The sequence below is a fragment of the Corapipo altera genome, unplaced genomic scaffold, assembly GCF_003945725.1.
Source record: "Corapipo altera isolate COAL_440 unplaced genomic scaffold, ASM394572v1 200, whole genome shotgun sequence".
Taxonomy (NCBI): Eukaryota; Metazoa; Chordata; class Aves; order Passeriformes; family Pipridae; genus Corapipo; species Corapipo altera.
The window spans coordinates 508,867-524,446 of record NW_020884992.1 but is presented as its reverse complement, the minus strand read 5'-3'; the positions used below and the strand labels follow the sequence as shown (position 1 = coordinate 524,446).

The 15,580-nt window shown below is 59.6% G+C and overlaps 2 protein-coding genes across 10 annotated transcripts in view; both read left to right on the top strand.

The window, feature by feature from the left end:
- Positions 1-216: 216 nt before the first annotated feature.
- Positions 217-11,984, top strand: CASC3 (CASC3, exon junction complex subunit). Of its 9 annotated transcripts, none has more exons than XR_003531468.1 (15): positions 217-502; positions 2,365-2,392; positions 2,707-2,744; positions 4,232-4,390; positions 4,467-4,618; positions 5,026-5,202; positions 5,589-6,274; positions 7,691-7,755; positions 7,932-8,046; positions 8,630-8,728; positions 9,272-9,486; positions 9,878-9,998; positions 10,586-10,708; positions 10,871-10,947; positions 11,554-11,984. XR_003531468.1 is itself a non-coding variant. In XM_027666426.1 (15 exons), exons 1-14 carry the CDS (start codon positions 242-244, stop codon positions 10,904-10,906), a joined length of 2,235 nt encoding a protein of 744 aa, XP_027522227.1. In that variant the 5' UTR covers positions 217-241; the 3' UTR covers positions 10,907-10,947; positions 11,554-11,984. The 9 variants fall into 9 exon arrangements, 8 of the variants coding, with proteins under 8 accessions (XP_027522227.1, XP_027522226.1, XP_027522223.1 ...); XM_027666426.1 differs by having other exon boundaries at positions 9,878-9,971; positions 10,884-10,947; XM_027666425.1 differs by having other exon boundaries at positions 9,878-9,977; positions 10,884-10,947.
- Positions 11,985-14,845: 2,861 nt separating this feature from the next.
- Positions 14,846-15,580, top strand: part of RAPGEFL1 (Rap guanine nucleotide exchange factor like 1) — an 11,913-nt gene continuing 11,178 nt past the window's right edge. Inside the window, exon 1 of the mRNA XM_027666357.1 lies at positions 14,846-15,128. Coding sequence (XP_027522158.1) covers positions 14,846-15,128 — 283 coding nt within the window. The remainder of the gene's footprint in view (positions 15,129-15,580) is intronic.

Here is a 15,580-nt window from a genome sequence, read left to right as displayed (position 1 = left end):
CAATAAAAGAGGAAAAGGCCGCTGGGTTGCTGTGATGGTGTTTAAACAAACTCCGCCCCCCCCCCCTCCCCCCAGTCCTTTCCTTTGGGGTGACCTCCTTTTCGCGCGGGGGGCGGGGGGGGGGGGGGACGGCCCGGCGGCGCTCGCCCCCCCCCGGGGGGGGGGGGGGGGGGGGGCCCGGGGGGGGGGGGGGGGGGGGGAGCGGCGCGCGCGGCCCGTCCCGTGGTGCCCCGCGGCCAAGATGGCGGACCGGCGGCGGCAGCGCGCCTCGCAGGACAGCGAGGACAGCGACGGCTCGGCGGCCTCCGACAGCGCCGCGTCCGCGCCGGGCTCCCCGCGCTCCCCGCGCTCCCGCTCGGCCTCCGGCTCCCGGTCGCGTTCCCGGTCCGGCTCGCCGCGGCCGCCGCACCGCGCCGCGGGGGCCTTGGGAGCCGGGCCGCGGGGTCGCGGGGCCGAGAGCGCCGGTGGGGCCGGGGGGAAGAGCGCGGCCGAGTCGGAGTGTGTGAGTGAGGGGTGGGCGCGGCGGGACCCCGGGAGGGGGAGGTGGGACCTTGGGGGCACTGGGAGCGATGGGGGCGGCTCTGGGCTCTGATTTCGGGGACCCCGGGGAAGGCGGGATCTGGGGAGACCGGGAGGGGGTTTTGGTGTGTGTGGGGGGGAAGTTGGGAACTTGGGGACACTGAGGATGGAGTGGGAGGGCTGGGGAACGGGGGAGGGCTCTGGTGAATGGGACGGGGGGGGCGTGGGGGAAATCGGGGGCACTGGGGACCCTCGGGAAGGGGCTGGAGGGGGGGATCCTGCGTCTTGGGGGTCGGGGGTAATTTGGAGTCCTTGGCGACAGGGGGACCCTCCTGAGGGAGGCAGGGGGCTGGGGGGTTGCTCTGGTGTCTGGGGGGTCCCGTGGGAGAAGTCAGAGGTCTTAGAGCTGGGGGAAGCTGGTACTGGGGCCTGGGAGCGTGGGGGACAAGAGGAGGCTGGAGAGCTGAGGGAGCAGCAGGCTGGGGAATTGGAGGTACTGGGGGAATTGGGGCAGAACCCCTCTGTGTGTTGGGGGGAGCAGGACTGGGGAAGCCCCGGGGGGGAGGGCTCTGTGGCCCCCCAGGACCAGGGAGGGGCTTTGCTCTGTCCCCCTGTGCCCCAGGGTTTGTTCCCTGTTCCCCATCTACCTGCCTGAGCTCCCATTCCTGGGGTCTCATCCCCATTCCTAGGGACCTGTCCCCATTCCTGGGGTCCCATCCCCATCCCTGGGGTCCCTGCAGTGAGGGGCAGGCAGGTGGGGGCTGCTGTTCCCTCCCCTCATCGGGCAGTTCTGCTCTGACAGTTCACATCCAGCTGCAGTTCTCTCCTGTTTTGGGTTCTAGGGCTGGTTATTTCCAGCTCCCCCTGATTCCCAGTGTGTTTTCACGTGGTTGTTTTGGTGTTTGGGTTTATCTCGTGCCTTGGCTGGTAGTTTGTGCTCTGAGGTTGTTTTTCCTGCACAGTTGGGTCAGTCTGTTCATGTATCATGGAATCATGGAATGGTTTAGGTTGGGAGGGACCTTAAAGCCCATCCAGTCCCACCCCCTGCCATGGGCAGGGACACCTTCCACTGTCCCAGGTTGCTCCAAGCCCCGTCCAACTTGACCTTGGGCACTTCCAGGGCTGGGGCAGCCACAGCTTTTCTGGGCAACAGTTTTACTGAACACTTTTCCTGCTCTGAGCTGTTCCTTCATCCAGCCCCTTTCCTGAGTTGGATCCTGCACGGCATCTGTGCGTTATTCCCTGGTTTTACCCTTTCCCTGACTCTCCCTTGGCGAGAGAGGGATCCTGGCACTCCTGTCATTGCCACTCTGTTCCCTGGAGACCCCCAGCACTGACATAGGCTGTGCTTTGCTCTCAAACAGCGTAGCTGCTCTGGAAAGCCACTGGGGCCCTGGAATTTGTTCCTTTGTGGTCACTGGAGCTGAACTTCCAAGGGTGGATGCGACAGGAACAGGGCCAGACCTTGCTGTGGTTGTGTCTGGGATCACGGGATCCTGGATATTAGGAAAAACAGATGCTAGGATGAAACAGTAGAAGCTAGAAAAGATACTAGGCTAGTAGATAGTTCATAGGGAAAATTTCTTCATGGAAGAGATTGTAAAGCACTGGAACGAGCTGTCCAGGCAGTGGTGGAATCACCCTCCCTGGAAGTGTTCAAAACCAGGTGGATGTGGCACCTGGGGACATGGATTAGTGACAAGGCAGTGCTGGGGTAATGGACTTGGCGATCTTAAGTATTTTGTCCCAGTCTGAACAGTTCCAGGATTCCATGTTTCCATGCTGCAGGGAACTGGCTGCTGGTCTCCTCTTCCTCTAACTCCCCTCTCTCTCCTCTCTCCGCAGGAAAGCGAGGATGGCATCGAAGGAGATGGTGAGTGATGACCTCTGGTTGTTGCAAGCAATTGTTTGTGTGCAAAAAAAAAAAAAAAAAAAAAAGATAAGTAGAAATCAGATAAAATGGCTTTTCCAGCAATCCTGTGGTTGTTGCCATCCCAAATATTCACTTGTAACATGAGGTGCTGAGACAGCACACCCCAAACTCGCTCCTACTCCCTTCTGGGCTGTTTGGGGTGTTGATCCGGGATGGTGCTCGCCTCCAGATTCCCTTTGGAAGGGATTTGGTGGCACTGGGAGAGGAGCCATGTCTGGCCCTGCCCTGATCCCAACCATTTTCCCTCCCTACAGCCGTGCTCTCAGACTATGAAAGCGCCGAGGACTCGGAGGTAAGCGACTGGTTCTCATGGAATTTCAGCACAACTCCCAGGCTGTGTCCTTGGATCTCTTCCACTTGACCCCTCTGTCTCCCGAGGAAACAGCCTCTCCCAGTGCCAGCCCCTGGGATACAGTCCCTGGCACTGGGACCAGTGTCCCTGTGTTGGTGGGAGGGTGTAGGGCCAGTACGTGCCGGGGAAAACTCTCCTGGCTCCTCAGACACTGGGAACAGGATTTGCCATGGCCAAGAAGGGCGTGGGAGGAGTGTGGGATGTTCACTGGGTTTTAATTAGTTGAAATTAAAAAGCAAAGTGGTGGTTGGGAGCATCCCAGGAGCTTCCCTGTGTTCTGAAGGAGCAGCTGGAGGAGCGACGCATCCCAGGAGTTGAGGGTGCTGAGGGAATCCCACCCCACCAGTGCCTGGGGGCTGCAGGTTTCCCTGGATTTTCAGAACTCAAAGATTTCCAGGAAGTTTAGAGTAGTTCTGGTCTCTGAGGGTCATAGTGAAGGGTTTCTAGGGAAAATCCATGTCTTGTTTTGGGATCCTTCAGGGGTCCAGTGGTTAGGGAACACACAAACCACCAGGCAGAGGAAATCCAAGCTGTTAATTTGGGAGTTAATCTCAGTTTGGGAATTAAGCACTGCCGTTAATGAGGAAGGAGCGCGGCAGCACAGGGAGGGAACGGGGCAGCTCCCGGAGCTCTTCCAGCCTGGAATCCTGCGTGGAGACTCCCGGTGGCAGCGGGGTTGTTGCATCACCACTCGTGCCAGGATGACTCTGTTCCTGTGCCTAAAAATAATGCCCGGCCTGGGCTTCCCCGGCGTAAACACCGGGAGCAGCCGATGTGCAAGGGCTGTGTTGAAAGAGGAAAATGGAGCAGGGTTTGGTTAATCACCCTGAGCTATTTTTAGTTCGGCTCCAGCCTCCGAAGGCTCCTGGAGGGTGAAACCAGGTCACGCTCCTGAGCAGAGTGAGTCAGCTGAGGAACTCCAGGGAATTTGGAAACGTGGCTCTGGCTGGATCCGGGCCCTCGGCGTGGAAGGAAGGGCCTGTGATCACCAGTCTCCCCAGTTTGTAGGAGCCCTTTTTGGAGTGATGGGATGTCAGGGCTTTGTGGGGGAGCTGATCCCAGCTCCATTCCAGATAGCCTGTTGGATCCTCACTTTCCTGGGAGAGGTTGGGTTTATTTAGCCTTTGCTTTTTCTGTAAAAATACTGGGATAGGAAGAATTTTAAGAGCTAATCCTCTGCTTTTGAAAAGTCAGGTCTAACAGCTGGAACAGGGATCTCATTCCAGATTTGGGGAGATTCCTGGGGGATCTGCTGTGGCATCTAACTGCAGATTTGGGGATATTCCTGTGGGACCTGTTGCTGGGTCTAACTCCAGATCTGGGGGAAGTCCTGGGGGATCTGTTGCTGGATCTAACTCCAGATTTGGGGAGATGCCTGGGAGATCTGTTTCTAACGGAGCACATTTGAGTCACTGGGTGTCTGCCAGGCGGAGGAGGAGGATTACAGCGAGGAAGAAAGCTCCAAGGTGGACTTGAAGCAGGACAGCACCGACTCCTGCGAGTCAGCAGCCAGAGCAGAGAAGGGCAGTGAGAAGCTGGATGCCAAGGGAGCGGTGACGGGCGAGCGGCAGAGCGGGGACGGGCAGGTGGGTGTCCCGCAGGGATGGGCTGGGAGCTGGCAGCAGGACTGCTGCAGTGGTGAGAGCTCGCTGGTTCTGACAGGAGAGCACGGAGCCTGTGGAGAAAAAAGTTGGGAAGAAGGTCCCCAAGCACCTGGACGACGATGAGGATCGGAAGAACCCCGCGTACATCCCGCGCAAGGGGCTCTTCTTCGAGCACGACCTGCGAGGGCAGACGCAGGAGGAGGAGGTCAGGTATGTGTCCCCCAGGGGCTCTGGGAGAGGGAGGCCATTCCAGGCCAGCTTCCAGGCCAACCTCTGGCAGCACAGCTCCTCGTTTCAGTGGGATGCACTGGGAAGGTCCATGCTTCCGTTACCTGCTCTGTGTCCTTCCAGGACACTTCAGGTTTTTGTTTTGAACAAGAGATGCAAATAAGCTCTCAAAAAAAGCCTCATGCCAGGGAGCAGTGACCCTTCCTGCTGCTTTTCCCAAAGAGCAGTGGGTCACCAGCAGCTGCTGGGCAGGAGGAGTGGGGGGAAGGAGGAATGCTGCCTCCTGTGCATTCCCTGCCCTGGGAATGCTCGGTCTCTGTGTGTGGGACTGCTTGAAGCTGCCACATCTCAGCTGTACATCCTTGCTCCTCCCTGTGTCCCTGCTCCAGGCCCAAGGGCCGTCAGCGGAAGCTGTGGAAGGACGAGGGGCGCTGGGAACACGACAAATTCCGGGAGGACGAGCAGGCCCCCAAGACCAGGCAGGAGCTGATTGCTCTGTACGGATATGACATCCGCTCAGCCCACAACCCCGACGACATCAAGCCCAGGAGGATGCGCAAACCACGGTGAGCCCCAGAGTCACACCAGGGCCTGGATTGTCCCGTGAGAGGATGGGTCTGGGGCCCCAAAGAGGGGAAGCCCTGTTGTATGGAACAGTTAATTCTCAGAAGCATTTGGCTGCCCTCAGTCCATTCTGTCTTCCTGTGCCTGTATTTGCATTGTCAGTGATCCATGAGCACTTCCAGTGTTTATTTTGTCTGTTTTCACTCCCCTGGGATCACCTGTGATCACCTTGGCACCGTGGTTTATGGTTTAAACCAAAGTGCCGTGTGGATTTAAAAAGCCATCACTTATTCCTGGGATTTCTAGACGTGCATCCCAGAGAGGGGCACAGCAATTCCTCCCACTCAGGGGTTTCTTTCCAGTTAATTGTGCTGTTTTTCTCCCCCAGGTTTGGGAGTCCCCCTCAGCGAGACCCCAACTGGTCCAGCGAGAGGCCCCCGAAGCCCCCGAGGCACCAGGGGGCCAAGAGCCCCTCGGCCCCCCCACGGCCCTTCACCGGCCGCAGCTCTGCCAGCACCGGCAGGATGCCCCCCCCCAGGAACTACCCCAGGATGGGGGGCTACAAGGAGACCCGTCCAGGCTACCGGGCTTCGGAAGCGGGTGTCCCACACAGAAACGGGGAACAAGCCAAGCAGGAGAGCGGCTACCGCGGGAAGCGGGCGGAGCAGAGCCCGCCGAGGGACACGTCCCCCGAGCTGGAGGTGCCACATATCCATGGCAGCCCCGGGAAGGAGGAGGGGGCTCTGGAAAACCAAGCCATGGCTGCTGATGCTGCGCAGCCGCCACCAGACAGACCAGTTGAGAAGAAATCCTATTCCCGGGCAAGAAGGACCAGAGTGAAGGCTGGGGACGCGGGGAAGCTGTCGGAGGAAGCGCCCGCTTCCGAGGGGCTGGCTCCTGTCATTCCAAAACCCACACCTGCAGAGACCTCCCCCCCACCAGCCAAGAGCAACTGGGAGTCGCCAGTGGAATCCAGCGTGGATGGACTCGAGCAGGAGATGACCCAGATGAACCTGACGGAGCAGAACTGGACCCCGGGGCAATCCCAGTTCATCCCACCTCGGGAGATGAGGGGTAAGTGGGAGTAGCCTCCTGGTTTTCCAGCAGCCCAGTGCCATCCTGCTCCATGCAGCTGGTTGGAGTTGAGCTGTCTCTGCCCGAGCCCAGTCCCAGGGTGGATGGTTCCTGCTGAGGAAGTGCAGTGGGGACAAAACCACAGAGAAAAAGGGGGAAATTAAACATTCCAGCAGGTGAATGGAGTTAGGTCTGGGAAGGACGGAAGGGGAGATCCTTTCCCTCTCCCTGTGGTGTGAATCACAGCTAGACTGACTCATGCAGGAGATAAGGATCAATAACTGGATGTCCTGCTGGAGCAGGAGGGAACTTTTCCCTGTTTATCAGCTCATTTCCTGGAACTGGGCCTTGGTTTCCACCAGCTGAGGCCTGGCTGGGATTGACAAATCCCTTTGTGCCTGGGAGGAGGAAGGGACTTGGGGCAGAGTTACCTTGCTGCCAGCTGAGGACAGTTCCAGTTGCGTATCCATGGAGAGGTCATCCAGGTATAATTATCCCTGTGCAGAATTAGAGTGTTCTGGGGAGGGCTAGAGTGCTTCCCGAGGGGAATAAAACTGGATCAAGGAGAAGGAAGTGACTTGCTGCTTTCATAAGCGTCTGTGTGGTTGAGGTCGTGGAACCAGAAGTCATTTTGTACTGGTGGGACTGGGAAGTCTGTGTGTGAACAGACCCTTGGACAGGATGGAAACGTGGCAGTGGGATGAGAGTTCAGAAGAGCTGAGATTGTGTATTTTTGGGTGTTTTTATGCTTAAAAATGAAGTGTCTTCACAAATTTCCCTTGGGACAGCTCTAGGCTGTGTCACATTCTGCCCGTGACTCTGCTGTCCCTTGTTTGTCCCTAGTGGATGAGGGAGGAGTTAATTCTGGGAAGCATTTGGCTCCCATCGGTCCATTCTGCATCCCTGTGCCTGCATTTGCACTGTCAGTGATCCGTGAGCACTTCCAGTTATTTATTTAGTCCATTTTCACTCCCCTGGGATCACCTGTGGTCACCTTGGCACCGTGGTTTAAACCATGGTTTTAAAAGCCGTCACTTCACTGTTTGATTCCAAAGGTTCCCTTGATAAAGGCATTTACACCCTGCAGAGGGTTTAAACTGCACCTTCAGATCCCACCTGGATCCTTGATCCACCTGGAAGAGATCTATGTCTCAGTAGACTCAGAGCTTAAACCAGGACGTGGATTTATTTTTTTAAGCAGGATTTAGAAGGTGCTGAGCACCGTGGGTGAGCGTGGAGTGACAAAACAGCCTGTAATTTGTCCCAAAATATTTAAAATTACCATGAGGGTGATGAAGTCCGAAGGTTCCATGTCATGGGAGAGAGAGCTGAGCCACAGCAACATCCCTGGGTGAGGCAGCTCCGGCCTGGGACCGAGCACAAACCACAATAACAACCAGTCTGTTCCTTCCTCAGGTATTCCCAACCATATGCACGTGGGAACTGGGCCACCGCCGCAGTTCAACCGGATGGAGGAGATGGTAACGCGCGATCCCGGAGACGGGCTCTAATTGCTTGGGGTTGGGGTAATTAGAGGCTGCCTGACACCTCAGCCTTTCCCCTTCGGGGGTGTTTGGGGGTGACCCAGGGGAGGTTTGGGTGGGAGGTGTGTGGTGTTGGTGCCTCCCAATCCCCCCTGACGCCGGGACTCTTGCAGGCGGTGCCGGGGGGCCGTGTCAAGCGTTACTCCTCACAGCGCCAGAGACCCCCCGTGCCAGAGCCCGCGCCCCCCATGCACATCAGCATCATGGAAGGGCACTACTATGACCCACGTGAGTGTTTCCCCCCTGCTCCCGAGTCTCCATGGGTGCTCAGAGCTGGGCAGCTGGAGCAGGAATCCCCCCCTCCTCTTTTTAGTGTTGGGAAGATCAGGGTGGGCTTTGTCCTCTCTTTCCTTTGTTGTAGTGTCACTGTGGCCCCTCATACGGTGACTAAAAGGCTGCTGGGAGCCTCCCTGGTTGTGTTTAAACCGTGGAATTATCCTCAGTGTTGTCCCCTCCCTGAGCCAGGGCTCTTAGGACACCCCAATTCTTCCCGAGAGCTGGGATTTGAAATGAACTTTAAATCAGGTCTTTGACCTTTGAGAGCAGGGAGAGTCACAGAGTGGGGCTGAGGATGGATTAGAAATTCCCTCCAGCATTTAAAGTGTTAGAGAAAAAATTCCCTGAGTATTTTCTTGCTTTCCTAAGGGAGTAGGAGGCTTTTCTGTTGGGATCACATGGCAGCTGTGAGCCTGGGAGCCTGCGTGTGCCGTGGGAGCTGGCTGGGAGCCCTCGGGGCTACTGGGCTGCGTGTCCTGCTGCAGGGGAATGAAATTCCGTGGAGCTTTTCCTCACAGGCTGTCATGTGTTGCAGTACAATTCCAGGGACCAATCTACACCCACGGGGAGAACCCGGCCCCGCTGCCACCCCAAGGGATGATCGTGCAGCCGGAGATGCACCTCCCTCATCCAGGTGAGGAGCCAGCGGGACACCCCTGGACCTGGGCGACAGGGAACTCTGGTTTCCCACAGCCTCTGTCACTGGGGGAATCCATTTTTCAGTGTCAGTTTTAAGGAAAGAAACAAATAGGTGTTTCTGGAGCTTCCAGCCAGTGCAGGGTGGGGGAATTTGAACCTTTGGCAGCTCTTAGCTGGATCTCTGCAGGTCCCTGTTGGGCCCCTCTGGGCTGAGCTGCTCCCTTCCGTGGGCACTGGGCTGGTTCCTCACTCCCTGTTCCTGTAGCTCAGGGAAAAGCAGAACTAGAAGCTGTTGAACTGGCACATTCTCTGCTTGCTACCAAAACTGTTTCCTGAAGTGGATTTGTCATGGGGTCATGTCCTATCCCAGTGAATCAGGACCTGGAATTGGGGAAGGGGCCGTGCCCTGTGTCCCTCCCCAGCGTGGGGCTGCAGGGGAGCCTTGGAGCAGAGCGTGCTTCTTCCTGCTGCCAGCCCAGCCCTCCACGGGACACGGTGGCTTCTCCAGTGACATCCCTCTCCTTCCCATCACCTCCAGGTTTACACCCCCACCAGACGCCCCCCGCCATGGCAAACCCCGGCCTGTACCCCCCGCCGGTGTCCATGCCCCCGGGCCAGCCCCCGCCGCAGCAGCTGCTCACTCCGACCTACTTCTCCGCCCCTGGAGTGATGAATTTTGGGAATCCTGGCTACCCCTACCCCCCCGGAGCTCTGCCCCCTCCGCCCCCTCCGCATCTCTATCCCAACACACAGGTAAGCCGGGTGTGCCGCGGCTCCTTCCCAAGCGGGAGGGACCCTGTGGAGTGTGGGGTGTGTTCTCCGAGGTTTTCCTGGGAGAGGATGTGGAGCAGCTGTGCTGCTCCGTGAGGGGGAGGCTGCTGCCATCCTGGAAAGGATTGCTCCCTGCGTGTGGGGTCTGGAAATCCTGTACTGGGGGATCTGAAATCGAGGCGTTCCCCTGCGGAACAGGAGACAGCCCACCAGAAACTTGGGAACAGGCACAGCCCCTCCAGGTCCCTGCTGAGCCAAGGACACCTTGGGAACGGCTTTGGAAGTTGGTTCTGTTTGGGATGGAGGCTGGGAACTGGATGGTGTGAACATGGGGCTGGATTTTCTTGCTCTGTGACCCAACTCCACATCTAAGGTTGCTGCCGAGCAGCGAGGAGACAAATTGGATCGTGTCCGTGAGGAGACAGATCAGAGCAGATCCCTGAGGAGGCGGATTGGATCGGATCCCTGTGAGGGTCAGACCAGATCAGATCCCTGTGAGGAGACAGATCAGATCAGATTCTCCAGGAGGCAGGGCAGACCATATCCTTGCAAAGGCAGATCAGAGCAGACTAGATGTGTGTGAGGAGGCAGATGAGCCCAGCCCAGCCCAGATCCCCGTCCCGGAGCAGGGCTGACACGCCGTGGCAGGACAGAGAGCTGCACAATCCCTGAGCTCCAGACACTCCCTGCCCTTCCTGCTGCTCCGGGTGATCCCCACTCTGGGGGCAGATCCTGACCCCTGGGCCACGGGGCTGAGTGTGCCGGGGGAGCTGTGTCCCTGTGGAAAAGCTGTTGGGAAGCACAGGCATTCCATGGCATTAGGGAACTGCAGGATGAGGGAATCCCCTCTGCCATGGGCGGTGTCCCATCTCTGCCCACCCTACCAGCGGGACCCCAGCAAGGGGTGGGGGTACACGAGGGGCCTCAGGAGCTGATCCCTGGGGGGCACAGCACAGGTTAGCCCCCTCCCCATGCCGGCTCACCCTTGGTGCTGGCTGGGGGCAGCTGTCAAGCCTGGCAGGGGCCGTGTGGGGTCTCCCAGCCCCCCCAGCCCGGAGCTCTGACCCCGCTGCTCCCGCAGGCACAGTCCCAGGTGTACGGGGGGGTCACCTACTACAACACTGTCCAGCAGCAGGTGCAGCCCAAGCCTTCCCCGCCCCGCCGGACGTCCCAGCCTGTGACCATCAAACCACCCCCTCCAGAGGTACCGTCCCCTCACTTGGGTCTGTGTGTGTGTGTGTGTGTGTGTGTGTGTGGTACCACTGGCGTGTGTGAGGCTGCAGTTCCCTCTCCCATCCCGAAAAACTAACCTTGTTCTGAGGAAATCTTAAACCTGTTTTCGTCTTTGACCTGTCCCAAACCTCAGCTTCTCTTTGCAGGTGGTAAGCAGGGCTCCAGTTAATTTGAGTTACTTAAATCTTTAAAACTAAAACCACGTAAAAAGTAAGTCTGAAGTTGACTCTTTTTTTTTTTTTTTTAATTATTTGCTCAGGGTAGAAAAAAAGAACAATTTAGAGAGGGAAAAACCCAGCCCTAAGCTAGGAGGCAGGAATTCTCTGGAAGAGTAAATGTTGAGACCTTATTAGTAGATAATTCAGGCAGGAGAATTAAAGGTTTTTCAGGGATGAGAATGCTTCCCTGCACTGGGAATGGTCTCCCTGCTCCAGTGCTGTGAGCTGTGCGTGTGTGAGCGTGCTGGAGTGCCACGTGTGTGTTTTTGGTTTCCCTTTCCATACCTTCCTCACATATGGAAGCCGAGCAAGCCCAGACCCGGGCAGGCATGTGCCGGTGGGTTCCCATACACAGGGAGGGCTGGGAAGCAGATTGTCTGATGGAGGGGCCCTGAGAAAGCCCTTGTGATGGAAAAATCTGGAACCACAAGGAGAGGTTGGCACGGAGAGCTGGTTGTGCCCAGAGGGGGAGGTTGGGGGGGGGGGAGGTTGGCACCCAGATGTGGGAGGTTTGCTGGCAGGACCCATCCATAGCACTGAGCCTCCCATGCCAGGGTTTGGAGTGGTCCTGAACCTCTGCTGCTCTTCCCCCTCCCAGGACAGCAAAGGTGAAAAATCAAAGGAGAGGAGCAACACGTAGGGATGTGGCCACGGGAATCTCAGCACCAGACTCGGCACCTCGGCGAGGAGGAAGCTGCTCCTTGGAATGGCTCCTTCCCTGCGCGGAGGTGAGGCAGCGGGATGAGACACCTGCACCTGCTCAGGGCCAGGCACTTCCCCCGTGGTCTGAGCGGTGCCTTCCCGAAATCCATCCCACTGCTGCCCACCCCCCTCCTCCCCCGCGCTGGGGCCGCCGAAGAACCAGCCCCCGAGTCGGTCCTTGGCCACACGTTCTCCCAACTTCTCCCCTTTACTAAACGTTCCCCGCTCCCTCCCCGGATGTCAAACTCCGCTGGCTTGATCGTGGTCTGTTTTTATTTAAGGAATGAAGCAGCTCCTTCATTAAAGCTGATTTGTTTCTTTTGGGTATTTCGTATTTATTTGTCTGGGTAAGCAGCAGTGACATCCCCTGACCCCCCCCCCCCCCAGTTCGTTCTTCATTTCAATTCTCTTTTCAATTACCAAATTGATTTCTGCCACTCTGGGAGCAGCGGAAGGGCGGGAGAGTCATGGGAGGCTGTTGGGAACGCACTGCCTGAGCAGGAACCACTTAATTTAGGAGCTGCTCCTAATTCTTTTCCCAACAAGCCATTGGTAACTGGTGCTGGTCCGTGAGAGTGAGCTCTCAGATGGGATTCCACAGGGTGACCCCCATCCCTGCTGCCACCTGCCCTCTCGGCAGTGACGGGGAGGTTTGTGGGTGCCCAGCACCCCGACGCTGCCCGAGCAGCCCAGCCAGCACCCAAACCAGCTCGGCAGGGCCAGGTTTGCTCCCAGCACTTGGGAGTTGCTGCTGGGGCTGTGGAGGGTGTTGGAACCTGCCCCGACGCTCCGGGCTGGGCTCTGGCCCCACGAGGAAGCGCCGCAGCCCCGCGCCTGTCCCCGCCTCGGTTCCCTCCCCCATGGCAGCCTTGTGTCCCCGTTCAGATTCCCGATCCCATGGGGTGACTGTGCCAAGCCGATCCCGGCTGGCTCACCTGTGCCACGGCCCCGTCCCCCTGTGCCTCCCGCGTCCCGCCGGCCCCACGGCTCCAGCTCCGGCTTGGCCGCGTCCTCGCAGCCGTTTGCAAATTGCATTAGGAAACTTGGCAGGGCCAGCTGCCCCTTCCTGCCCATTCCTGCCGATTCCTGCTGCTCTCCCAGGCACGTGCCGGGACGCCGTGGGGACGCGCCAGCTGCCGGCGCAGGCTCTGGGCGAGGGGGACGTCACCGAGCGAGCGGCGTCTCGGATGCCCCGTCCCCATCTGTGGCCAGGACAGGGGCCTGGCACCCACCTGCCAGCTCTCCAGGTGGATCCCTCATCCATGCCCTGCTCTCCAGCAAAAATTCCTTCTTTGTTTGGTGTTTGTGATTCCGTGACCTTTCCGTGTCTCGTTTCAGCCACTGAAGCCACATCCCCAGAGCAGAACCCCCTCATGTTTTGTGTGTCACCGTGTCTCTGCCTTAAGGCTGACATGTGTCATTGACATATGGTCACACAAGCGAAATCCTGGACCTTACACTGTGCTGGGCTTTTGTGTTATTTGGATTCCCATCCCATGGGATGCACATCCCTGTCAGCATTGTAGGAAGCAGGCCTGTCTCACGTCTCCCTCCTGGGGCTGAGACCTGCAAGGACAGAGTCCATCTGAGCTTCCCTGGCTGGACTGTTGTCCCCTCTGCGGCATCCCAGGACCTGCTCCCTCCTTCCCAGGAGCTGCTCTCTCCCTGGGAGCCACACTCCTCTTCCCGGGAGCCGCTCTACCCTTCCCAGGAGCTCCTGATGGGACTGGAATTGCGGCTCCGCTGTTCCTGGCACCAGCCGCCCCCACGTCCCTGGGAGCAGCTGCCACCTGTCTCAGAGCCCCCTCCTCTCCCGGGGCTGGGGGCTGCAGTGAGCCCCCTCCTCTCCCCCAGCCTCGCTGGCTGTCGGGGAAGGACCAACTGGAGTGTTGGTGGTGCGGGAGCTGCCGCCCGCGCGTTTCTGTGCTGTGCTGTCCCCGCCTCAGCTGCCTCCGCCTCCGCCGGCCCCTCACCCACCTGCCCACACCAAACAGGGAGTGGGGGGCGTGTATCCCACTCCTGTGCCCACCCTGATCCTATGGAGGGAGCGCTGTGGTGGGCTCTGCCCTCCTGCAATGGGATGGGCAGGGGGAACGATGCTGGCAGGCCAGGGGGTGGCTTTGAGGGCGGGGGGGACCCGAACTCCTCCCATTGCATCCCACCCCCTTTTCCTCTCTTCTCTGCAGCTCTCTCCAGCTCCTGCCCTCACTGTCAGCAGCAGGGTCAGGGTGCTCAGCTCCTACCCTGGCTGCTGGCAGTGGGGTGGGGGTCCCAGAGGCCATCTGACAGTGGAGTGGGGGTCCCAGAGCCCCAGAGCAGAGTCATCACCCTCCTGCCCCTGCTGCCATGCTGCCTTATCCCTCCCCAGTCCCCCTGCCTCAGTTCCCCTTCCTGGCAGAGGTCTCAGGGGTCAAGGGCCCGGCTCTCCCTTTGTAGGGGGGGGTCTCACCTTCCCCAAACATGCAGCTCCCCTCTGCCAGTGCTGCAGCCAGGAAGTGGGTTAAGGCGCTGGCTCGGGGAGGGATTTTTCCCGGGGTGTAATTTTTCCCTCCTACACACGGTCTGTTTTGAGCAGTGCCTGGAGGCTTCGCACCCCCGGCTCCGGGCGGGGGAACGCGGCGGCTGCCAACCAACTGAGGGAAGCGCCCGCTCCAGATCCCAGCTCGTTAGGAGAAATAACAGCAAATTAATTAAGCCAATAGTTCTCTCTGTGCCAGCAGTGCCCCCGTCCCTGCCGAGCCAGGGAGAGGGGCTGGGACAGGCCAGATCTGGGGCACCTTTCCCAGGAGGAGCATCGCCCTTGGCATGGCACGGTGCTCTGAGTCCCTCCTGCCCGTGTGGCCCAGTGCAGCCCCACTGCCAGCAGCGAGCAGGGTCTCTCTGAGCCTCAATTTCCCCTCCTGCTGTCAGGAGAAGCCCCTCTCCACGTGGCTACAGCCCAGGCAGAAGCACCACTTGCACTCGGGGCTGGGAGCCCTTGTCTGGACACCCTGGGTAGAGGGAACGGAGGAGCTCAGCAGGGTGGGATGGTTTGAGGGTGTTGGGTGGGGTCTGGGGACATCTGAGGGACATAGGAGGGACATGCAGTGTCTTAATGTGCCGTGCTCTGCCATCCCATCCCGACAGGGCCTCGAGCAGCCCCGGAGGGGAGTGGGGACTTGTTTTGCCGCTCTCCGGCAGCCGCATGGATGGAGTTGCCAGGCAACTGCCGGGTGGAGGCGAAGCGGGAACAAAGCGGGAGCTGCCGGGACCCCCATCCCTTCATCCCTCCCCGAATCCCCCAGGGAGCAGGGCCCAGCAAAGGCCATGGGGTCACACTCTGCTTCCCCCCGGGCCACTGCCACCGTCCCATCCCGGGGCTGCTGCAGGGCCACGGGATTGCAGAGGATGGACCCGAAAGGGAGGACTGGGGGAGGCACAGGGTCTGTCCCCCTGTTGCTGCCTCCCCTTGCTGTGCCCAGAGGGTGCGAGGTGAGCCAGGGGGCACGGGCAGGATGGGTGCTCAGCACCCCGCAGGTGGGGAGCACGAGGCTCAGCCTCGGGCAGGCGCCCATCCTGTCCTGCCCTGACACCTTCCCCAGCACCTGCCCTGGCACGCCGGGGCCCGTTCCGGCCTGGCAGACGGCAGGGGGGAGCTGGCAGCCAGCCCGACCTGCCCGCCCTGCCCGCGGGGCAACCCAGCCCCAGGGGTGCCAGGGTGGGGGGTCCCGCACCCACCCCCAGCCCTTTCCCACGGTGCGGTGGGAGCAGAGAGCTGGGCTGGGGGGGGCCGGAGGTGGGTCACCCCACACCTGGGGATGTGCCCCCCGTGGAGGGGGACAGTCCTCTGTGCCCCTGGGCTGCCACGGGGGGCTGTGGGTGTGCGGGGGGTGTGAGGCAGCGCGTGGCAGGGGGGTCGCAGTGTGTGACAGCGGGGGGGGGGG

Coding starts and splice junctions, on each gene's coding strand:
- CASC3 (XM_027666422.1), top strand. CDS start 242: ATGGCGGACCGGCGGCGGCAGCGCGCCTCGCAGGACAGCGAGGACAGC. Junction 4,619..5,025: donor ACGCAGGAGGAGGAGGTCAG/GTATGTGTCCCC, acceptor TCCCTGCTCCAG/GCCCAAGGGCCGTCAGCGGA. Junction 6,275..7,690: donor CCCACCTCGGGAGATGAGGG/GTAAGTGGGAGT, acceptor TTCCTTCCTCAG/GTATTCCCAACCATATGCAC.